The sequence below is a fragment of the Passer domesticus genome, chromosome 4, assembly GCF_036417665.1.
Source record: "Passer domesticus isolate bPasDom1 chromosome 4, bPasDom1.hap1, whole genome shotgun sequence".
Lineage (NCBI taxonomy): Eukaryota > Metazoa > Chordata > Aves > Passeriformes > Passeridae > Passer > Passer domesticus.
The window spans coordinates 43,502,891-43,528,706 of record NC_087477.1 but is presented as its reverse complement, the minus strand read 5'-3'; the positions used below and the strand labels follow the sequence as shown (position 1 = coordinate 43,528,706).

Here is a 25,816-nt window from a genome sequence, read left to right as displayed (position 1 = left end):
TGAGTCTGTTACCAACTCTACCTATCATCCTAATTTGAGATCTTCGGTAGTCTGGATCCTATTTTTGTGTTTATTATTTGGAAGTGGAAAGGAGGGTGGAAGTGAAAGAAGAAGCAGAATTGAAAGCACCACAAAGCCAAACTTTGTGTGCCTAAACTGGATAGTGAGCAGTGATCACAGCACATTTGAAAATACATGTCTCAGTGTGGATTTGGTTTAGTTTGAAATATTCATAATCATGTTTTGCTGTTACCAGGCACACAGTGCCTGAAACAAGATTAATACTGCAAATAATCTCAGAGACTACAGCAACAATTTCTTACAACAATAATTTCTAACAAATATAATCTTACAAAGATTACAACTACAATTTCCTTACAGAAATAAAATGGAGAATGAGAGAAATTTGTTCACTAAAAGAAGAAAGGAACCACTACAAGTTAATTGGAGTGAAACATCTAATGACATATTTTGCTTTGAGTTTCCATGCTATACAGCTGGTTTTACTATAGACTTAAGATAGTGCTTTACCATTACTGTTAGTAAAACAGTTGGTTTACCTGGCTTTGTTTGAAATATATGTACTAAAAAGGCAAAAAAGGGGGGGTATTTCTGAAGTGTTTTGAGGGTCGTCAAAGATTTTTTCCTTCCCACACTTGTTGGGTTGAATCCTGTAGACTGGTCACCTCAAAGTTCCTCACATTGATGCAAAAGTATTCAGGAATTGAAAAGCTGAGCTATTTAATTAGAATACCTCATACATAAGATTAAAATTTCCATGTTTCACTGAGTGAAACAATTACTACACTGGCATAATTTCATTTTAAATTTCTTTTCTGTAACCAAGAGCAATGACTTTAACTGAAAACTAGTTGTAAATTAAAAAAAAATGGGAAGAGTGAGCCAGATATAACTGCTGGCATGAGGCAGACATCCTGAAATGATCCTAGGAATGGCAGGGGAAAAAGAAAATATATATGGTTTCTCTGTCTCAGGAACATTGAGGCCACTTTTCTTGTATTTTAAGCAAGATGAATAATAAAAAAACAGAGCTACCCCACAAAGATCTCCCGACTTCCTATGCATGGAGTCATTGCAGAAAATCTCCTCAAAACATTCCATATACTCAGACAAGGAAGTGACTCTTTAACTGTACAACAAAGTATGATTGCAATGCCAATTTCTGAGAAAACATTACTGCTGCATATTATACTAATGCATTTTCTAAGTGAGAAGAGGGGGTCAAAATATGAGAAAAACATGAGCAGCATAGTTTTTCCCTGTAGATCCATACAATAACTCTTCATCTTTTGAATTTAGATTTCCAAAGATCAAGGCTAGCTCATTCCTGAATTACAGTACACAGAAGAGGATTCAATATTGCAGCTGAATTGTTTCGTATGTTCATTTCTATAGAAGAACACTGAGGCATTACTAAGGACTTTTTTATTCATTGCTTCAGGGTTCAGTATGAAATCACTTCTTGCAGCACTCTCCCTGCTCACTGACAACCCATGCTACTTCTAATTGAATTTTTGAAATTGGTTATTCATAATCCAAGAATACCTCAGTTCTGTGTTAGTAATAAGATCAGATGCATTGATTAATGGTCTCAATGATCTTAAATTTCTTTTCCCATCTAAAAATTTCTATGATCCTATAGTGTCTTGTACCTCCCATTATAAAACTATGTATATCCTAATTATTATCATACTAAGCTGTATCTTTCAGCAAGTCCTTGTATGACAGACTTTGTGGTATTATACAGAAATGAAATATGGATAAAGCAACTGTTTATTGTCCTTGGACTTCTTAAACAAGAGAGGGCATCATCATTGGCAATTCCTGCTACTGTAGTTCAAGATGACTACAGAAAAAACAGAGCAAGCCATTTTTGTTCAGGATTTTGATTATTTAGAACAGAAAGTAGGTTTGTAGCACCAACAAATGATATAAAATGGTGCAGATTCATTATACAGGATTAGAATTTAAAATCACATTCATATGGAGTAAGACCCTGAAATTGCATAGGTATAATAATAAGATATAGGTACACAAATCAGTTTCACATGCTATGAAACAACTACTTCCAAAAACTAGTTGACTTTGCTGAGAGTGCTGGTGAAAAATACCTTTACCATATTTTGTTTGAAATTTCTTTCGGAAAATTTCTTTCAGTATACATAGCATGGAATTTTCACTTAATATTTTAATTCTTTGCAGTCCTCCCACCCAGATGTGATGGCAACATGCCTGTCTGGGACAGACAAACAGTTCAGCTGCTTGGCTTCTGGGGGGCTGGAGGCAGTGTGTGGGGCAGGGCACGGTGCACTTGGCTGTCCTCCATGGCTACAGGAAAACTACTAAGGAGTAGGAAGCCTACTTCCCCCATCTGCCACGGATCAGCAGCTCTGGAGAGCACCTCTGAAATATCCAGGCTGTAAGTAAGGTGACAACAACAGTAAAAAAATGTGCTAGGGTTGATTTTCTCTCCCTGTGGTCTTAGCTCACAACCATTTGGTGAAGCTCTCTCTTCACAGAATATGGGCCCCATTCCAGACTATCCCAGGTCTGTGCCATCTCTGAGCTGTGTCCAAACACTGCATGAGAGATGCTGCTCAGCATAGACAAGAGCTGTGCCAGGGCCATGCTCACAAAGAAGCAGCATGGACAGGTAAGTGGCCATGCAAAGCCCTGGCCCTACCTGGTTTGCACTAGAGGTAAAGCCAAAGCCCACAAGCCAAGATCACAGCTACCATCCAGAAGGACTAGGAGAGACAAGGATCAAAACAGCATGCACAAGTGACCTGACTATGTGTGTGCCCTGGGGGTTTTACATTTTTAACCACCAAAGCCTGCTGGTAGTCCAGCTTGTAGTAGTACGCTTGCTGGCAGTACACTTAAGATGCACTTGTTTCTCTCAAATTAGGTCATAAATAATTTCTGAAAAACCTTGAAAATTCTTCTAAATTATGTTTCCTACATTAAGTCACATTAAGCTTTTCATAAACTCTGTTGGATTGCACATCTAACTCTCCTCAGCAACGGTCTTTGATAGATCCATTTGTAGACATCAAAATGACATCTACAAACCAGTTAAAAGCAGGGGAAAAACGGGATACACGATACCATGTACAAAGAAAAATGTGGCTCATTCTTCTTTCTCTAGCAAATGGTTTGCTGGGTGCATTGATTAGCTAAAGCAGACCTGCGGCATCCTCTGCAAAACATGTAACTTTGCTACTGCTGACACTCCACAGCCCCCTGTTTGGGTTTCAGTGCCTGGGTTTCAGTGACTACAGGTGCTAGACACGAAGCAAAGTCACAGCCACGTACCACAGTTGTCTTCGTCAGCCCGATTGCCACAGTCATCCTCACCATTGCAGTGCAGCTGCTGGGGCAAACACTTTGTGATATTCCCACATGGAAAGTAGCCCAGGGGACACCTGGTGCCAGCTCCAGAAACATGGTCTTCCATAGAGTCACAGATGACTAAATAGGAATAGAAAAAAAAATGTTTATTTTATGCTGTGTTTAAAGGTATTTGATATTATGCCTTTGTAAGTACTCATTTACATTTGAATGTGAATATCAAGCAACAAAAATGTATTAATTCATTGGACATGAAATTAAAAACAGTATATGAAGTACTTGTTAAACTTAGCAAAAATATTTTATATTGTTAGCTAATTAAAATTTCCTTTGATATAAAGCAAACAGGTAATTCCTCCCTATTCTTCCTCAGAATAAGATCAAAGTGTTAATTATACAAGACAAATGATCTAAGGCTACTATTTTAAAGGATATTTTCACTATTTATTTTAACAATATACCAGATAAGGTATAGGTATTCCTGTCTCTGGAAGGGTGGTTGGAGCAACATGATCTTTAGGGTCCCTTCCAACCCAAATAATTCTAAAACATTAATTTGTGCTGAAATTTTAGATCCAGATAGATAAGCACCTTTATACAAAGTCAGACCTATATATGTTTGATTATATTCTAATTTCAAAGAGACTTCTTGGTGTAAATGGATCAAGGATCAAATAACAAGGCAACTAAGATGAAATCCATGGCTGAAAATTTTTGTTTTGCTGAAAATTTAGCAAGACATCATGAACGGGCCAATTATGAATCCTTCAGAAGAGCTGTCAGTCTGATCCAAAAACTGTGGAGATATTGAATCAGAATATATCAGTGTGAAGTTTAGATACACAGGTGCTGTTCTGCTGAGCCCATGGTCTGTAGGAAGGAATTTCAGAGAACACAGGACTTCATTCAAGCAGCGCTGAAGGGAAAGGTAGAGGGATGCTGATAAGGGACAGCCAGGAGTCTGCCTGTCCTCTGTTCTTCAGTTCTGTGCTGCAGCAGCTGCAATCACCCACATCTGCAGATGCATCATGTCTTACCAGTCCCACCAGCGCACCTGAGGGACAAATTCTGCCATCATCATTTTTTCCCTGAAAAATCGTGACTTAACGACTGCTTTTGTAACGGATTGCAGGATGCCAAGTCAGATGTCTTGTTGTACAAGACCAACTTCATCCCAAGAGCATACAATGGAGCAAGTTTAAAATTACACTAGAATTAAATTTGTTCAGTCCATAACACCTTGGAAATGGAGAAAAGCATCATCAGGACAGAACACTTCACTTCCACAGCTCTTCACTTCCAAAGCTTCCTTAAACCTACCTAGTACCTTTCTGCAAGGGTCTGCTAATTTAATTTTTGAAGCACTTTCAAATAGGAGTATCACTTTCTTATTGGAGCTACCATTTGACTTAATGCATACTGTCACAAAAAACCCCAAAAATCAAATACAGAATTTATTTTAAATTTCATTACAATCTTAGAGAACTTCAAATACTCTCTAAAAACTTTATTAACTATGATGTGATGCTTGTTCAGATAGTAAACTCCTAATTCTGAAATATGTAACTATTTTTCCAGGCTGATTGATACAAAGTATCAATCTTTCACATAACTTTCCCAGATTAACAAGGAATGTTCTTGGACAATATCTCATTTTTTGCACTCATTTTTCTCTTAGACTAAGAGAGATCACCTGAGATTCAATCAATTACTTCAGATTCATAAAAAATCCCTTCTGGAAGAACTTTCTTCCAGTTAAGCCCTTGACAATGTTTAAAACTCTGAAAAATTTGAATGTAAGAGCTGTAGCTGCAGAAAATGGAGATAAATGTCTTTTATATGTACAGAATTATTCTTGCTGTCAGAAGCAGCCAGCATAGAAATTGTTATATTCCAGCTAACCACCACTGAATGATTTAGAAAAGTTGATTTGCTTTTTACATAACTATATAGTCTATGCAATTACTCAAAGAGCATCAGCTCCTTAAAACTTTTATGTATAGATACCAAAAATACAGCTGCATCCTAGTCACAGGGTGAATTCACACTTGTGTATTGTTGATAAATTTTTCTGCTGTTCTGTGCTTGTAATCAGAACATTATGATTAACTTGTTCTACCTAAAAAGAAGTAGCAAACTAAGTTTATGTAGGCATACTGTTAAGCAAACAGTGTATGTGTACTACTTGGTGTCTTAAGTATCTTTCTTAGCAAAAAGCTGAGCAGGCAACTGAGGCTCCCTTAAGTGCTACAATCTGAGTACCTACCAAACCATTGGTAAGAGACACCAGTACGGAAAAAACGACCATAAATGAAAACATGCCAAACAGACCATCAAAAGACCTCTCACATTTTGTCAAGCTTTTTATCCTACATGCTAGAGACATATTTAGACTGATCTTAACCTTATGATTAAAGGGACTGATCTGTGTGCAATTTAAATTTCAAACAAAAGCATTTATCTTCTCACAGTACCATTCAATGGAATTTCACAGCATGAAATTGTTTTGAAATTTCACAGCATGAAATTACAGCATGTCCCAAAAATTATTAATTATTCAAATAGTATTAATCCCTGAACTAGTTAATGGATTTGCTGTTACATATTAGAAATCTGTACTTTGCCACAAAGAATAAGTCCCTCATGATTTTCAATGTTTTGAATTCTCTGTACATTTATAGCCTCAGTGATATCTATTCCGAATCTCTGCATTATTCATTTGTGCTATGTTGGATTATCCTGGCATGTAAATATCTGCCTGGGAAAGGAGACAACACAGCTTCAAATCTCAGTAACTTCATCCCAGTTATAAAATCAGTGAAAGCACTGGTCTTTGTCCACTGACTTGTTAACATCACTTTGTTTATGCAAAAAAAGACAGAAGTTTGGACTCTGCTGATTGCAGATTTATGTATGGAAAAGCCCCCAGTTCTCTGGGGAAATATTTGGTAAAGCTGACAAAGGTAGACAGGAGATAAGACAGTAAGAACTGTTGTAAAATGCTAGACAATACTCAAACAATTATCTTTCAGTTTGAGGAAATTAAATATTGGTCTTTTATGTGAGGAAAATGGATAAAGATAGCAATGCAACAACAGCAATTAAAAATTATGGTTATTGTTTTGCAAATACAGACTTTACTGACACTGGAGTTCACCATGACAAGATAATGATCTATCACTCCATCTTTGTGATGTGGTATTCAAGTTGTTGCCTTTTCTATATTTGATTGATTTTCCACCATGAAAAAATTGAACCACTCTTCTTGTATCGTTTGTTCTTTTTTTTTAGCAGCCAAAAGAAGATGAAAAGTGATAAACCCGTGACAAACTTGCTTATCAGGTTTGCTTCTACAGATACCAAGTAAAAGAGCCTCTTCCTTGTATACTTCATAGAGAAAATCTCCTGCCTTCCTGTGACATAGAGATAATTGCACACATTTCAGCTATTCTGTACCAGAAAATTTATTTTCATAACATTAAGCAAAAATATTAAAATATTTGCAATGTTCCAAGAACAAAGAGAAAATAAATAGGTGGAAAGAAATAGATGAAGCAGCAAAACCACAAAAAACCTCTTTCTGACTCTTGTTGTCTCAATAAAGAAAAATGTTTAACTTAGCAGCACGTTCATGATACTGCAAATTAAATGTTTCTGACTGTTGTGTATTTAGGGTCCCCTACAATCTCCCAAATTCATCTCAAATTTTCAAAAACAAAACAAGAATTTCTGTTGTGCATTTTTTAAGCTTGTCCAGACTGGCTGCTTTGAGATGCTTATTACTGTAAGACATCTGTGGTGAGGAAGAAAGTGGATAATTTTCCCTGCTTGTCTTTAGATATCTGCCTAAGTTAACGCTGCTTTCCTTTGCTAAAGGAACAAGCATGTGTTGGATTGTCATCTAGTAAAGATGACAGGCTTTGATGATAAGGCTTTTTACTCTGTTCATGGATGCAGAATCACTGGGGAAAGAACATGACAACCCCTCTTTAAACAGTCATGAAATGAAATCGAAAGAAGGAACGCATTTGGGAAAGCCAAGAACAAGATGTTCCCAGGACAACATGGCTTGGCTTCCAACTAAATTGATTAATTAGGCTTGCTAGTTTTGTGCATTCTTTGAAACACAGTGATTGGGTCACAAGTGCTGTTTGAGACACCAAATAAGGCACATGTGCACTATAAGAACAGAGATTTAAGATTTGTAGGTTCCGTGAAAGAAGTGAGGATGACTCCATAAAGGGAACAGCTCTGGGCTGGTGGGACTGAGCCACGAGCACTGAAACCAACCAAAGGCATTACTCATTGCCTGGTACCCACTAGTCACAACAGTATCAACTCTGCTGCATATAGGTTCAAATAAAGGCATATCATAATACCAGGAAAATAGTTTTGTGTTTTCAAGAGTTTGAATAACATGAAGTCCAGTGTCATGAATCCAAAATGACTCATGAATTCCATCAGCCAAATAAGCTAACTTGTTTTTCCTCACTTTAAGTGAGTTAGCACTTCAAAATGGTTGAGGAAATCCAATTGCTTTCTGAAAAGGCTCCTTAGATGCCAAGAACTGAGGAATGATTCTGGTACTGAAGAATCCACCCTGTGTTTTATTGATGGAAAATTATTTTACCTACAAAAGCCCAAGTTCTTCAAATGCACTCATGCAAAGCCGGTGGCAATTTTCCAATCTTACATAACTTTTTTTGTTGCTGTACTTCTACATACAGTGGGAGATGGGCTGGAGAAAGAGAAGACTGAAAATATTCTTGCTTTGATACAGAATGTTTTGTTCTAATAAAACAGAATCAACTCAGAAAATATTGAAGTTAAAATCAATTTCACCTGTAATTTTTGTGCTAGCTTGAATACTTCAAGCTGATGGTTGATTGAAAAAGGTCCTGTTCTGCTGAATGGTATATTAAGGGCATGTGAAATGGCTTTGGAAAACCTTTAACATAACATAGAACAAGTCTCATAAGCCTATTACCTTCATTTGTGAAGATGCATCATCAGAAAAAGGTTATAAAAGTTTACAACTATGAACTACTTAACCTTACAAGATGTTTAATTAATTATTAACAAAGAACAGAAGTGACGAGTGACTGACCAACTTTGATCAGATGCATTTGAATCACCAAAAAACAGAAAAGAAGATACAACAACTTAAAAAGATATTTAAAAAAAAAAATTGTTGTCTGAATTTGAACAACAATATGTAGAAGTGAATGAAGAGATGGAGTTCATTCTTAGATTAATTTTCCTGGTTTTGTTCAGAATTTTCAGCTTCTTCCCTTTAAACAAGGGATTTTGGAGTATTATATGACTGAGACAAGGATAAAGTCAGTCCACTGTATTTCAGGATAGAAATAAAAAGTTAACTTCTTTATAATTTCATTTAACTAATTTTAACTTTATCAGTGAGAATCTTTTTTTTTTTTTTCATTTTATAAAGATTCTCCTAAAATTTTCTTTTAGGAGAAGCTTTCTAGTGATATCTGGGAAAATGTAACAAGAATCTCCTATTACTAATGTCAATAAAACTAGCATTAAACTGTCCATAAATAGCATATTGAAAATAGATTCCAGTTTCATACAAGAACAAAACAGAGTTTATGCACTTGTACTTTAGTGCTGTTAATGTACACACACTTGGGGTAACACCTTGGGCAAAACTTCTATACCAAAATAGACCTTGGTCTAGTGGCAATAGATTCTTTGGCATTAATCCTTGAGACAAAGTGGCTTAAAGCATTTAAATATCTGTACAAGGCACTCACAGAAGTGTAATCAAACTGTTGTCACTGCACTGCCTTTTTTGCAATTTGTGCCTCTGCTTTGGTAGTTGTCCAGCCCTGAAGTCCATAACATGTTCTAAATATATGGATTTATTGCATATGTGTTGTGTTTTTAATTTTAGGTTTGATTTGGTGCAACTGACACAGTGTCATTTATTCAGTATGACAGATTCATTTCTAAAGCACTAGAATTAAAAAAAAAATATTTAGCTATTACTTTTGCAACCAGAAATACACTTTCAGTTTTATTGCATTATATTTATCTTTAGCAAACTATATTAGATGTCACTCTAGGAACAAGTAGTACTTGAACTACAGAACTAAATTTATATTTGCTTCCATTAAACACAATATCGTGCAATGGATTTTAGCAAAAATTGTGCATATATTATGACTCTTGCACGCCAATCTGGCAATTATCTTGGATTTTCATTTCATAAAGTACCTTCATATCTTGCTGTGGATTACACAATGCTTTCATTTCAGAAGCATTTTCCAAAGCAGAAAATTTGTGCTATCTTTTTTGAAAATATCACCTCCAATCTCTCAACAACATCCCTAGTTATCAGTTATGCCACAGATAATTCAGTCTAATTAATGCAGTTACAGGGTTGGAAGATCCTTGCTGTCTAAGTGCCAGATAAATCCACTCCAGGGCTGGAAACTGCCAGTAGAACAACTCAGACTGGTGACATGGCATCTTGCCAGAGGATTTGCCTTTTATACCTTTTATTAATTTGTTGTTTTATTCTGATTGCACAGAATTAGAATAAGTGCATAAAGAACTGAAAGAGATAATGTCACTAAAAGCCCCAGTATGAAGTAAAATAAGTTAAATCCTCATATTTTGAAGGGTTTTCTCAGAAGATAAGAGTTCAGCATAACACCTAACAAAGACACAAATTAATGAACAGAGCCATACCTTTTTATTGCTCCACTTTCCCTTTTCTCCCTCTCCCCAAATAAACAGAATTTAAACAATATCTGACTATTATTTCTGTTTAGAAAAAGGTTCTAGCTCCATATTCTGACATGATTTTCCAATAGAAAATACATCAAAGTAAGCTTTCCTTTGTCTCTATATTTTTTGCCTCAGTGTAGCTCCTCAGTTTCACTAATTTCTTTTCCACAGCAGAGCAATATCAAGTTGAAAGCTGGCTGTATGAAACACTAGGGTTTTATTCAAGTGGTGTTAGGTATTGAATAGAAATAAAGAAACCAATCCAAATGTGTTAAATACACTGTACTAGTCAGTACCATCCCTCCTGGAAGGCCTGGAAAGGGAAGGGTTAGACATCAAAGTAGAGGAAACTGCTCTCCCAGGAGTTAATTCTTTCTCACAACCACTCTTGAGTGTGTTTGGCCTGGTTCTTTAAGCTCCAAAGAAAAAAGAAGTTTATTGCAAGTAATTTTTTCCCCCCCATCATTTGAAATGCAGCATTTATGAGGCAATAATTTAAACACATGTAATAAAAAACACCCAAACCAATTAAAAAAGACTTCTGAAGTTTCATACCCGGAATGGCATTTTTGAAGTTTTGTAATCCTAGGGTAAAAGGTTTCTTCTAATGCAATATTTGCCAGATATCTTACAATTATTTTCTGTATCTTATAACATAGTAGTATGCTAATGAATGTTGTTGTTTTTTTTTTTTTTTAAATCTGAGCAATCCAATAATTAAAAATATACTTTAGCCAAAAAAATTAAGGACAGATGTTTATAAATAAATTAGTGTGCCCCAAGCAACAATCATTCACTTCACCTAGATAACCAGCATTGTGAATTTCAATACATAAGGACAGTAATTAGAGATTACTATAAGGAAATTAATTTCTGACTTGCTGCTTGCAGCAAGTTAATCCAGTTAGCCATGCATAAAGTAAGCAAAAGTGAAACACTGACTAGTGAAAACTAAATTATTTAAATTACAAACAACAGACATTTGTAATATTTCTCTAAGTTTCCATAAACAGAAGGCAGACTTAATTGACTTGATGACACAATGTCATATACAGGAGGAAGTTTGTGTACATGTGCATTCATGCATGGAAGCAAAAAGAAATCCAGCAGATGCGACAGAAAGTACTTAAGAGAAAGCTGCAATGAGAAGCAAAGTCTTAAGAGAAAGCTACAATGAGAAAGGGGAATGAAACTAGAAAGTCAATGAACATGGAAATTACTTGCTGATATTCAGATTGTAGGATATTCTGAGAACACATTATGTTGCAAAAGAACAGAAAAGAATTACCTGGGTATCGTCAACTGTCCTCAAGGCAGAAACAACCTAAAATATAATAACCAATTGCCTAACTTTTCTTCTGTCAGAAAGGGCAAACCTGTCTTCCATTTTTTTCCTGTTAAGTATCTACACTCTCACCCCCACCCCAAAACAGAAGTTATGCAATTTATTCCAACTTTGGTATGTTGTGATGAGGAAACAACGTAGTAGAATAAGCACCTCACAGTGCTGATGATAGAAGAATAGGTTTGAGAACAGCCAGCCCAAACAGTCTGAGGAAAAGAACCTGAAGGGTGGCAGTGGGAGATTCTATTATCTCTTTCTCTGTCTTCTTTTGCTCTCTAGTCTCTTATTTTGCTACAGAGTCACTAGAGCTAAGCAAACTGGACATCAGCCATAATTTCAGATTTCACCATTTTTCCTCTTCTCCCAAGTAGCACAATCTCAAGTAAGTCTTTAAAAAATCACCTCAGTTATGCTGTTTCTAAGACTACAGACAGAGAAAAAGTGTTTTGGGAGCCATAACATTGTATTTGAAATATGAAACATAATCTGTCTTTTTTTTCTGTTTTTATTTTTTTTTCTCCCTTTATTGTGGTTTTAGTAAAGACTAAAAGGATTGCAATAATAGCTCTTACAATGGAACTGAGCCAGCATAATTTGAAGTGAAGCTCTGAAGCACACTCAAGTTTAATCTTGTAACAATGATAATACATTATTTCTTGGTCAGCCAGAGACAGGACTGTCTGATATATTTTATTAATTCACATACCTTTGTTACTAAGAACCATTTATAACTATTAAGAATTTAAATTGAATATAGAACTACAAGTACAGATTTTGGAGGTGGCTCTGCCCTGTGCCCTACCTGACAGAACTATTTCGTGAAAAGTCAATTTGCATAATGTGCTTAAATAAATGCATTATTGTTGGATTCTGACTCATTGCTTTGATTTAAATATCACAAGTTTCCCAATCTCTGCTGTATTCTACTATGAGTACACATAACTCACCACTAAAAGTTGTGACACTCCAGTTAAGTGCATAAAACAGAAATTATCTCAAGTTAATAGGATTTCTGACCTTCATCAAGTGAATAATGTTAGCTAGTTAAGCCACAGAATGTTTAGGTTGGAAAAAGTCTCTGAGATCACGTCATCCAGCTGTCTGGACCCCGTGACCAGAGACATCTGACTTATTTCTTCTTCTGCAGGTTGTATCAAAATGTGCATGCAGATTAAGAGCAATAGATCTTTAAATTATAACTTACAGATTTTATGCATTTTTTAATGTACATAAAGAAATGTCACATGAGCAGCACATATTTGGATATCCAAAATAGAAAATATAATAAGAAAGAGCATTCAGAAATGTGGCTCCATTTTGTATGCACTTTGGCTAAGCAACATTTTTGTGTGGATTGCTGTGGATTTAACCTTCACATAGTCTATAGTCTCTCCTTCTCTTCATTTCATGCCACTTCATCTAACGTAAAAGAGGATGGTGTCTACTCCTGACACTGTTTTCTCATTGCCAGCAGTGAGACCCTGCTCTGTGGAGCCAATCTAGAAACCAAGAAGTCAATCTAGTTGAATTATGATGTGAAAGCAGTGAATATGCAAATGAAATATTGAAAAAGAAAAAAATGAAAATTAAACCAAGTAGTGGTAGTAACCATGATAGAACGGAAAGATGTACAAGGTGTTTGATTTTTGCTAAACCGATTTAAGAAAAAGAAAGACCTCCTGTGACATCTAAGTCTTAGAGGTGTGGAAAAAACAACTATTCTGTTGTTTTCCAAAAACATATCAGAAACAACCTGTTTCTGATATGTTTTTGGAAAAAGTAGAAAGTGGCTGTACTCTTTCTGCATGGTACTGAGAATCCATACTGAAGAAAAATCAGGATTTATAAACACATGTTTGCAGTGTTACTTATTACAAGAAAAGAAAGCATGTGTGAAAACCAGTGTCTATAAGTTCTAGGTAAGACTACACAACAGTTGATTCACATGCACTCCAATTCCATGTTTTACATTGGAGTCCAAAAAATGAGGTTAAGAAGCATATTTTTATGGTAGATGGGCCTTCTTGAAAAAAACTTCTAAAAATGCAGATTATCTTTGTCAAGGGTATTACTATTAAGTACTCCAGACTAATCAAGACATTCAATCATGTGGCATTTAAATTCATTAATTTAGTCCTTTTCTTCACCACACACACAAATTTTGGCTTTAACTATGACATGGGCAGTTTTATTAAGTGATGCTGCTCTTAGCTGATTCCAAACAAGAGCTGATCTATTCCTATCTGTTAAAAAAAAAACCCCGAAACCAAAAAACAACAAAACAAACAAACAAACAAAAAAAACAGGGCAAAAATATATTCCTAAGTTTAAAAATATCACTTCTACCCTCCCAAGAACTGTGCCTTTTTCCCTATGTTAAGCATGGCATTGACAATCAGGTCTGTGATGGGAGAAGTCTCTTCTCCCAGGTCAAGCCAGTTTTTTCTTCTGCAGAACAGAGGAGAAAGAGGTAATGTTCACCTGCTTTGACAGATTTGTACATGTCTTTGAGCCTCAGTGACTGCACACTCTCCCACTCCTAGTGCCATATTGACACTTGCTCTTCTCTGAAGGAAGAACTGACTTGACTCAGACAAACCATTTTGACCAAATAAAGCCTTAGGATTGCTACAGAACAGGCGGGTGGAACACAACGAGCTGTGCTCTAGGGGACGGGGTGATTTAACATCCTCTCTGGATAAGCTCTGCTAAGTCATCTCACATGCACAGATCCCTCAGGATTAGGGTCACTGCTGCTGGGCTCTTCATCCCACTGCCTGCCCACCCTCACACCTGGACAAGAATTCAACCTGTGCTCCCAGGGCTGCATCTCCCCACCAGGCCACAGCTGATGGCTCCTTAGACTCGTTCAAACTCTTCTTTTCCCATCAGTCTTTCTTCCTGGTGTATTTGTCCTGCCCTGTCACACCAGTCAGCTGCATGCTGCACCCCTTATGAGCATTGGGGGAGACACAGTAGGGAGTGAGCACAAGACTCTGCATTAACTCTTTGCTTATACACAGCCACTTTATGTGCAACATCCGTTATTAGCAAATATAATCTACATTATATGATATTATTCAGATATTATATATCTGAATTCAAACTCAAGATATTTATATTTCATACATTTCTGATAACACACCTCCATATATTACTAAAGGCATTTTATCTATGCATTGATTAGTCTTCTAGTGTATTAGTGGCATCTTGCTCTTTAGTCTACAGTTTAACTACTTAGAAGCTACAATATTAAGTTCCTAATGAGTTCCTCATACTGCTACAATAATTACATTTACCACTTTTAAGTCTTCAGAGCTTACTTAGATTACAGTTTAAAAAATTATACTATTGCCCAGATGGGGAGCTGAGACATTAACATATGCATGGTAAGGGTTTCTGCTAATTTGAGGTTTCTACTTTCTGAATCACTCAGTGTCACAGACTACCTGGAGCACAGCTTTTACAGACGTTACTGGGAACCATGCAATGAACACTGCCACATCAGGATGATCAAACCAAAACCCTCAGGAAATCTGCTATATAATTATTATCCATTTGTAAGGCTTTTAGAGCAAAAAATAGGAAAAGTTTTCTACAGCAGAGTTCAGTTGCTTTCATGAAATGGGCTTCATTTTGTAATCCCCAGCCTTGTCTACATTTTATCTTAATCTTCTGCAGCAAATGAAGAAGGGATCACACAGGCAACATAACGCACCATAATTTTTGATTCATCCTTCTAATGCAGGACACAAAGCATGTGTTTTTGTGGAGTTATAACATGAAGAAAAAACAGTATGGGCACATAGCACAAATTAAGATTGTGTCCTTCACCTAAATTCCTAAGCACCAAGTTTACAAAATTAATAGCTTTCTCTGACATAGGTAACATTTACTATTAGAAGAGGAAATCAGTTTCCCTTCAGCATTTTATAACAGGGCACCAGGCCGCATCACTAGTTCAGATTCTTTAGCTCTCCAGACCTTTGTTTTTTGAGAGGGTAGAGTGATCTGGCACTGCTGATTACCAGCCTCTGAGCAGAGGTGCTACTCAGGAGGAGATATTTTGAAAGAAGTCCATAAGCCACAAGGACAATCTTGGGCTTTGTTCTGGCTTTGTAATACAGAGCTCACCCTACCAAGCACAGCTTCTTTTTCTGCTCAGGCTCAATCCAGCTGCTTCACTCCCATGCCTTCTTGTCTGATCACTACCTGCTTCCCATCATCTCATCCCTTTCTTTCTGTACAGAATCCTGGTTCTGATCTCACCATGCTCTGACTTCATTCTTCAGATGCTCACTCCTCTCTCTCAGAACTCCCTGTCCTTCTCCTTTAATTAACTTTCTGCTCCCTGCTGGCTCCCTCTCTCACATCCCTTTCCTTAGTCTCCGCTCAGGACTAATAGTCCTCCTGATTTCCATTTTCCCTTTCTAAGTAGCATTAGTCTTTCCCCTCAGCTCTCTGTTCCATTGTCCCATCTACCTGTCCCTTTTGTCTCTGCTTTCATTATCCTTTTCCAGTTCTTCCCAATACATTTTCACCTCTTCTGTCTTTCAGACACAACAATTATGACTTCCTGATCCTCTCAGCCTCCTGTGCCTCCCAGCCTTGCACCAGCCATTTAAAAGTCTGATTTGATAGCTTCAAAGTCACGGCACTCAAGAGAAAATGCATGCTGAGATGGCTGGTGACAGATCCTCTGAGTGTCACACTGGTCTCCAGCAGCAAGTAACATCTATTAGAAAAGGTGATTTTTACTTTGCTGCAACCAGGCTTGAGCAGCCTCATCAGCTCTAGTGAGATGGCCTGTCAGAGGATTGTCTTTCAGCACAGTGATATTGTAGAGGGATACTTCAAAAGTCCTGTTTGAGAAAATGCTTTGCTTAATACAAGATTATCCAGATTGAGCAATGTAGGCAAAGTACCAATTCCTCATATTCAGAAAAAAATTTGGAAAAGTTTTTCTTGTCTTCTTGCTCAAGGTCCACAGATTGCACATAAAATTTCAGAGCAAATTGTTCAAGTCTGGTACAATTGCTATAAACAGTCAAGTTTTCAACTTGGGTAGCTCCTCGGGCTGTTAACAATGGGGTGAAAACATTCTTGCCCAAGCAGGATCTAACTTTCAAAGCTTCAGTTTACCATTGTGTAAAATTGTCACTATCCTCTAACTGATACTAGAGTAAATTTTCCTCAGGAAATCTAGCTTGAATCCCTGATTTTCTGTAAATATATTGATTTTCATGTTATGCACATGTATATTCACAAGATGCACATTGTTCTAACTACAGGAAAGCCAGACAGATTAATGCCCAAGTTAAATGAAAGAAATAACCAAATATTACTATTACACAATGATTATTTGAGCTTGTGCAAAGGCTGAAGTAATTTCACTTTCCTATTTACAAATCTGTAAGGAATCTTAAAATATGTTACAAACTATGTAAACAGGAGCACAATCATAAATTTGCAATTTTCTGAAGGATTCAGGATTGTCTCTTTCCCACATTTGACAGAAAGCATTTGGTATAAAAGATCTTGGCCTTGAAAACAGCTGTCACCTGCATGAAGTACCAGAAGAAGTAATGAGATTCAGATGGTTTAAAGAAAGTTGTCCTTGGCATTTTAAAGTGAGGGTAAAGGATGGAAAAAATATGAGGGGAGAACAGAAAGAGGAGGCTAAAGGAGCTGGAGGTACAGGCAGAAATAGGATTGGAAGCAGCAGGTAGAGGCACAGAGCATAAAGGGTTAAAATTATAAGAGTTGTAATTGTTTTTCACAAGAAGCCTGCCAAATCCCTTTTGGAACTCACTTTGAATACTTTTCAATAATAATGTTCTTCTGTTTTGCTTAATGATTGATAAATGGATTGTTTGAGATCCTGTCACTTAGCCAAGGTCCAGGAGGATAAAATAGCTTTTTGTCCCCAGAAAGCCAATCAAAGGGACTCTGGGGCACTACAGTGGCTGCAGCAGCTACAGCTGAGTATTTTGCTAAGAGAAAAGATGCAGCAGCAGCCAGTGCAATGCCAGCCACACACCTGAAGTGACCTGCTAGCTTTGCCGTGGGGGTGACCCACCCAGGCAGAAGTTCACCCTGGCTACACATCCAGCACCACCAGTTCCACAGCTGCAGTCTGAATTTACTTATCTCCATAATCACTGTTCTGTGGAGAAAAACCATGATATTGATGCTGCTTTGTTTTCATAGAAAGCTCTGCCTGGGATAGTGAATTCCACTTGAGAAGATAGTCAGGCAGTTGCCAGTATTTACAAAGCTCAATTTCTTGAATTAATTTGATTATTTAGATTTTGGAGGGAAAGGTTTTTCTTACATAAAAAAAAAGATTTAATGAAGAGTCTCAAGAAAGGGAGTAAAAACAGTGATTGGACTTCAGCTGTTGAATGGAAAACTAAAGAGACACAGCGTGAATGGATCCAGGTAAATCAAACCAGTAGCTTTTGTGCAATATATACTCCTCATTTTACTTTTTAAAGAATTAGAAGGGTCTGTGACTTTGTAGAAATTAAAAAAAAATACCAGCACCTAACATAAAAAGCTTCACAACAAAATGCAGCTGAACTTGCAGCCATCCACACACACACAAAAAAAATCCAATTTCTAAGGACAGCTATCCTTATTCCAGGAATGTTTCATACCAGCTAGCCTAAAGGCTTGAGCAGAGCTGATGTTTATTGAGCAGACGAAATCAGTCAGCTTATAGGTGTGGTTATCATTTGCATTGCTGACTAAAACTCTGAAAGGCAGTGAAGCTGTGAACTGTGCATTAGGCAAGGTGAAGAGATGTGACACTAAACAGGAGCTAATTTGGGTGCAAAACAGGGCACTAACAGGTGCCAGAGACTCCAGGCATGAATGTGTTTTAATCTATGAACTCACTCATCACTTTAACAAATCTAGATGAACCATGTGGTTTTCCTATAATACACTATATATATGGTGTATAAACCATAAAAGGTAATGGCCATGATATCTAGAAGGCTTGTAGTCATTTACAGTCCTAATTTTCTATCCTATTTTGCTGTATGCTTAATATATTCCAATATGTTTCATAAACTCCATAGCAGAGATGAATTTGACAGCAGAAATTATAGCAACAATTTGGACATATTTTATGAATGTTTCTATGTTTTAATGTTTTGGCATAGAAAACAGTAATGTGAAAGGCTTAATTTGTTGAAAACACTTAGCCTTTATTCTGCATAACTGGAAGTACTACTTTAAATATTGAATTATAGCTCACAGAAATGCAGGTGCAAAAGAAACCAGACCTTGCTCACAGGTTTGATACAATGTCATTACTGTTGCTTTCTTAATTCCAAATACATTAATATCGCTGTTTTTTTCATGCATGCGGCTTGCAAGTATGTATTCCTCTAAACCGTACAGGAATTGCTTAGAGGTTTTCCACTGATTTAACTGAGTTTTGCAGCTAGAAAAAGAGCTGTGTATGGAGCTCTATTTCTCAAACTCCTAGTGGGGGCAATACCCCTTACAAACCCTATCTTAAGCAGCATCCTATGAACACATGAACCCAAAATTATTTCATTTAAAAACAGGAAAGAGAACAAGCTGTTGCACAATACAAAAGAAGATGACAGAATTTGACCTTTTGCTCCTATTATTTAAACTGTTCATATTTTAAAGAGCAGCTATTTTCATCTACGCAATTAATGAAACACTATTTTAGTATTGGCATTGTGCAATAGAAAGAAATTTATAATAATTACAACTAAAGAAAATTATAATCATTAGGAACTTGCAGCATATAGATCAGCATCAGCAACTTCACAGGGACAGCTTTGCCAAGTCATAAGAAGCACTTACAAACAGGGTACTCAAATGAAATGAAGAAAACACAGCTAAAGTAAGGATCATGTCTGGTGTAACTCACATCACACTGAAGTGATTTGCATCTGAAGGAAACTAAAATTGAATTCAGTCTCCCTCTTGCATGTTATGCTGGCTATAATGCTAAAAATTCCCATTACCTGAATACATTCTGCCCTCTGAGAACTACCTATACTAGACCCCTAGTAGAACTAGCACAGTATCACTTCAAACTACTGAACTGAGTCTAAAATGCGGATTTCATGGCATCTGAGTTAAGTCAGTTCTGCAGGTACCTTCAATAAATATTTACAGCAAGTATTTATGCAATGTTTAAGCTCTCATTTTTATATTTCAGCTCATAACTAATAATAGTAACACTCAAGACATTACATGCAAAAAACATCTGATCCTGACATGTAGCTAGTAACCTTGAGAGACTGCATTACATTTCGATTCTATTGCAAAATAATTGATGTGAAGAAATGTAAAATAACACTGCGATACCAGGGTTTTTAAAAGAAATCCACTCCTGAAGTTTATCAGCTCTCTGCTTTGCAAGGTTCAAAACAAGAAAGGAAGCCAGGGACACTTACCCTTGGTACCAATAAGCAAGAGCATGTAGAAGCAGCAGTTGGGTGTCATATCTGTCCTTCAGCAATTCAGTGAATAAAGTCAGTGAATGTTGTCCTCCGAACTGCACACCAGCCGGAGTGCTGCACGCACAGTCTGCCTCTGAGAGCCCTCAGCAGTGTGTGAGGAGAGCTCCCTTCTCTCCCTGCCTTCCTCCCTGCTCGCCTTTGCTCTAGGTCTCCCTCTCTCCCCCTCTCTGGCACACAGGCACATGAAAGTTTCCAGGATCACACTGTCTCCTGGGCTCTGCCTTGCAGGCTGGGATGTGCTCTGTGGCAGGCAAAGGCTGGGCTGTGAGCATGGACACGGCTCTGCCCCAAGGAAAGCTGCTGCAGCACAAAACACAGCCAGGTCCCAAGAGCTGTCATCAATAGTCCAGTTGTTCTTCTTTCTCTTTTTTCCCTCTTCCTAAAATTGCAATGCTGCAAGAGGTCTGAGAAGCTCAGTATTATTTAGTGAAATCTGTTTGAAACCAAATGTTTTCTGTAGTTTAGATAAAAACTGGAGGTTTTTCAACTAAGGGGAAGTGAAATTTATAAATACAGTCCCTTTGTAACAATCCAGACACTCACTGAAATATAGAAAAATGCACAGTGTAATTTATTTCCAGTATCAGCATGTCACTACTTTTACACACTAACTACTCTTCATGACTAACACTAAGGAAAACAATCTGAAAGAACAAAGAGGAGTGTTCAAAACTAATACTCTTTATGAGGAAAAGTTTTTTCACAGATTTTTGTCTTACTTGAACACTTTGAGACCTATTCCTATCTGGCCCTTGATTTTACTGTCACCAGTAGATCATGGTATTCCCCATTACATAAACAGTCTCACATTTAAAATCTGTTTTATGATGTGAAGGCTAACATTTAGCAGCACAGCAAGACAAGCTTCAAAACAAGTTGATCAGTTGAGATGAACTTGAGAGAGGAGTTAAATTTTATGTGGACTCAAAGAGTTTCAGACTTTAAGGTTTTTTTTTTTTTCCAAAAAACCAGCTTGTCAGGATGTCAATAGTCAGAAAGCACTGGTAACCTGTGAGCAATTATGTCAGGTACTGAAGGAAAAGAGCTTCTCTGACTAAAGAAATATGTGCATACAAGAACACATCCACAAAATGGTGAATTAAAAACATTAGAAAAACCTCTATCACAGTCAAAATCTAAGCCCACATTGTTGCTATGGCAAAGATGTCTACAAAATAGGCATTATGAACTGCCAGCCTCTCAGTTTCTGATATAAAAGAATACAGAACAGAGAGGGGTTTACAAAAGGTTGTTGTCTATGGAAACCTCAAGAAATACTTTGACATCTACTATAACAAACAGCACCAGTAATAGGCTATGTACAGGCAAAAATGGATCAAAAGGATTAGACAACCATAAAACATTTCTTTCATAGGCGGGGACTAGCTTTTGAGCGTATAAATTAAGATTACACTTGTTTCAAACAACTGTTTTAAGAGTTAATCTAACTGCTACATACTCTAGGGCTAATGTCTCAGCTGACAACTCTTCCAAGGCTTTAAAATAGAAGAAGCTGAACCAAGAAAGTGAATAAAAAGTGAAATATTCTTTCAATGAAAAGTAAAATAAAAGCTTTACCTCTTCAGTGCAGGGTGAGACAGAACTTACATTCTAAATAAAGGATTTTCTTTCTTGTATAGTTTCCTCTGTAGCTTTCTGCTCCTGATCTAGTCATAATTACTTGAGATGTGTAAGAACCATAAACGTGTTTGGAATAGATCCTTTCACCCGATAATGTAATAAATCAAGCCAGCTGCTTCTTTAAAAAGCAGTCTGACCCACTACAAAAGTTGAAGATATTCTACCTCAGAGTAAACAGGGAAAACCCCCAAATGTGGTACATACCACTCATGGATATTTTCTGAAGCTCAGCCCCAGTGGGAGTTGTCACTTTTCAGCCTTCCTCTTTTTTAAGGACCTTTAGCAAGGATACTCATTAAAGTTAATTTTGGTGCAAATAAACACTTGCTTTGTGGAAAATCCACTGAGATCTTCCCTCTTCTAAACTTCTTACACATTCATAATACCACAAACAGAAGCAGCAGCAGTTTCCAGCCCATTCTCTCAGTATAATTATATTTAAATCAAGTAGCTAGAGTTACAAACACACGCACTGCTGAACTGTGGAATGCAGAGCAGGAAAAGGAGGAGAGACCAGCTTTTGAAAAGTAGTTTTGGCTTACCTTAGTTGAATGCATTTTTGCTTCTCATTAGAAGAAACATGTCTGTGTATTAGAAAGGCAATAAGTGTTTCCCTCCTGACTAAAATGTAAAAAGTGAAGGTATGTTGGCATTTAAGAATGCCTTTCAAGAAAACAATAGGCTTGATAGACTAATTCCTTACATAGAGGAAATAAATAATCAGAATTGCATGTTTTTCAAACAGCTTTGAGAAGACATTAGACTTCATTTGGATAGTTGGTATTTGCTTTTATTTCTACTTACAGCAGTTCTATAATTAAAATTAAGTCTAAAGATTATCTAAACTGAAGGAACTTAATTGTCACATCTGTGGGGGATAACCCTCCCCAAACTTTCAACAAATATTGTGTCACCAAACCACAAGCTACCAGAATACATTAACGTTTCATTACATCCAAATAATTTCCATTTGCTATCAAGAAAAGTCACCTCATGTGCCTATGACAAAGTGTTCATAATCAAATTTTGAACTAAGAATTAAGTAACTGCAATTATTAGACACTTTAAAATAAGTTGTTAGTAAAGTTCCAGCACCTTGTAGTCTTTTTTCTATTGTTCACATTAGGTGCTAGGCAGAAGGAACTTCACAAAAGTAAAGAAATCACAGCTGCATGAATCACCATCATAATTTTCATTATTTAAAATAAAAATACACTAAGCTGTAAATCTGTTACAAAGGAAATAAGTCAGAATTCCTTTTCAGCTTGAAGAAAAAAGATTTACTTATCTGCAGGCTGCAGCTACTCTTTTGAAGGTTAACAAACACTGTACAACAAACTGGCTCAATGCTACAACTGATGAGCTTCAAGCAGATGCAGTACAGGTAAGAGAAAAGTTGTATCTCTAAGTTTTAGCCTACAAGAGGGAGATAGATTCAGCCAAAGTCTACCTGATGCCATGCTTATCCAAGTAGTGAGTAGTATGGATCTCAGCTGTATTTCTGCTCTTTCCTAATGCTGGAATTTTCCTTTGTTTAATTAGGAATGCTTTCACAGATGCTTTATGTCAAGCAAGACAATTGCTATGCCAATGGTGGATTTACTACCAAGAGTTGCTCATTAGGCAAAGCAGATTTTCAGCTGAAAATGCTGACTAGATTGTCAGCTGTTTTGCTGTGTTTCCAGTGAAACACAAAACAGTGCAGGATGAAGCATTGAAAGTAAAACTGGGCCCAGGTTTCCATCTGCAGTCACGAAGATTACATAGTTCATACTTAGAAATGACAGCCCCAGAAGTGACCCTCTTGTTTTTTCAGCCATTTGATGACCAAAATCTAGGTTTTGTATTATAGCCATGTGAATAACTAATATACAGATAAGGCTTCAGAACACAGCATTTAAAATCTAAATCCTTCATTATGTCCATCAATCCTACAATCCAAAAGAATTAGCTGTGAAAATGAACATAATTGGCTTCATTATATTTAATTTACACTGCATTCAAAGCTCTGTCAGTGTAGTTTGCAGAGAATACAACTAATAATAAGACATTAGTATTTTACAGGGCAACTCTTACCTTCAGAGGATATATTCCTCATTTAACACCCACATCCAGGTTCCCTGAGTTCAGAGCAAAGCAAACTAAAGGACCTATTAAGAGAAGCACAAGAATGTCTAAGCTCAGAAAGATAGAAAAGACCTCATTTTCAGCAGCTCTTTCCAAACATTAAGCCATACTACAGTACCTTTATCTATCTCTCTATCTCATGCACTTGTGCCTCAAGCAGTACTATAAAAATGGACTACTTTTTTTGTAAAGATTACTCTTCCCATTTCACAATTACAGAGATTTAATAGGATCTACCTTTCAAAACCTGAAGAGCCTGGGACACCTGACCTAATGGGCCAGGCTAACTGTGCAGGCACCTCTGCTGGAAGACCTCCTGACTTCTCACTTCCTTCTCCAGACATTTTTTATCAGCACAGCTGCAGCTAAACTGGGATTACCGACACTTGCATTGAAGAAAGGGGAGAGATATTCCTCTATTGGAAAAACTGAGCTAGATATGAGCTACATATATATTCTCACCTGGAGGGCTTTTTTTTTTTTTTTTTTCCAGTGGAAATGTATATCCACCAAGAGCCTTAAAACAGAAATCTGTTCTGCCAAGTTATTTTAAGCTGAAGATATTGTACAACGTTTGGCTCTAGTGGCAGCTCCCAGGTGCAGGGTGATGATAACTCCCCTGATAGGTCTCAGGCTGCAGCTACAGAGGGCAACACAGACAATGAGTTTCACTTTTCCATAAGAAACAAGCAGAGAGAGGAGGCGAGATTAATGGATGGCTATTTTTCTCTAACATGTTTTTTCTTTGTGGATGGGACAGCATATTGCCTGAAGACAATGGTGTACAAGCAGCAGTAATTTAGCTCTGAGCTCACTGAAATGCTTTCCTCTCTTCTGCAAAAGCATCCTCAACCACTGGGTGCTTTGGTGACCCTGCCCAGCTGTCCTTCTACAGCTGCTGTGGAAGAAGGCCACAGTCAGAGCAAACTTGCTCATTTCCTCCCTCATTCCTCAGTTTTCTCCAGCTGTTTCTTCCAAATGGGTGTTTTGACCAAATCAAACAAAACCTCACCAGCGTGCCTGACTCAAAGCTGCTGCTGAAATGTTGCAAGTACATTTCTAAAAACAACCAAACATATAAGCTTTGCTAATGATATCTCTTCCTAACCAGCCATTTCCAGTCTTTTAAGTGTTTGAAGATTGTAACAGTATTTTTATGACTGTGTATGATTATAGGTATGATGTTAATGACTTTGGTAAGTCATTGTACCATTTGGGAACATTATATGAACTGCATGTGACTCAAAGATGCAAGATTAACTGTATCTTGATTTTTCAATATGACTCTTTCCAAGTTACCTCTGTCCTTCATATTTGAGGCAGTGCAATTTTTGTTTTACAGCACCTAAGATTCTAGAAGAAAAGGCAGACCTCCCAAGTATGAATAGCTGAACATCAAAAGTGCAAAGTTCATAAAATGTTCATTAGGAATTTATTTACACATTTGAACATGAGATGGTACCAGACATATAAACATTGACAATTAGGTCCCACTTTGATAACATGTACTCTAAAGAGATATAGTATATCAAGTTTTGAGAACAGAAGGTCTTTCAGTAACTCAGCTATGAAGCCTTTGTGTTAGAGAATTACCAAAGCCAACCTGGAAGTCAGAGAGAAATTGATGTGTGGTAGCAGAATGGCAGTACATTTGGGCTATCACCCAGATTAAGAAATTATCCTCAGAGGACACCAAGAGCCTTCTGAAGAGTTTGCTTACTCATCAATGTCTTTACATGTGAATCCACAATGTAAAGGCATTTTCCTTCAAGGAAATTTTCCTTCAAGGAAAAAGCTGAATTGGGGAAATATTTAACATAAAATCAAGAAAAGGATCAATTAGACATGTGGGACAAACACAAAAAAACCCCAAACCAAAAAATTCAGAATGACATCTCCCAAAACTCATAAGAAGTGAGGAGGAAGAGGATGAAAGTTACAGTACGAGGATCCAGGGCTTATTAGAGGGCAAATATGTAATATAAGATGACACTATCAAAAGCTGGAACCACTGAAATGAAGAATGCATTTGAGACATTAAGTGTAAGACTACCCATATCCA

The 25,816-nt window shown here is 37.0% G+C and overlaps 1 protein-coding gene across 17 annotated transcripts in view; it reads right to left on the bottom strand.

Moving 5' to 3' along the window:
* RXFP1 (relaxin family peptide receptor 1) overlaps window positions 1-25,816 on the bottom strand; it is a 100,458-nt gene that overhangs the window by 27,114 nt on the left and 47,528 nt on the right. For 5 of the 17 annotated variants that reach the window (XM_064417508.1, XM_064417509.1, XM_064417510.1 and 2 more), the window contains 4 exons: window positions 23,704-23,777; window positions 22,170-22,248; window positions 19,921-20,390; window positions 3,337-3,492 (listed from right to left, as the gene is read on the bottom strand). In XM_064417508.1, coding sequence (XP_064273578.1) covers window positions 3,337-3,492; window positions 19,921-19,969 — 205 coding nt within the window. In that variant the 5' untranslated portion in view covers window positions 19,970-20,390; window positions 22,170-22,248; window positions 23,704-23,777. Of the gene's footprint in view, window positions 1-3,336; window positions 3,493-19,920; window positions 20,391-21,564; window positions 21,822-22,169; window positions 22,249-23,077; window positions 23,223-23,703; window positions 23,778-23,872; window positions 23,953-23,991; window positions 24,082-25,816 lie in introns of those variants that run through there. The other 12 variants (XM_064417514.1, XM_064417516.1, XM_064417515.1 and 9 more) reach the window with 12 other exon arrangements.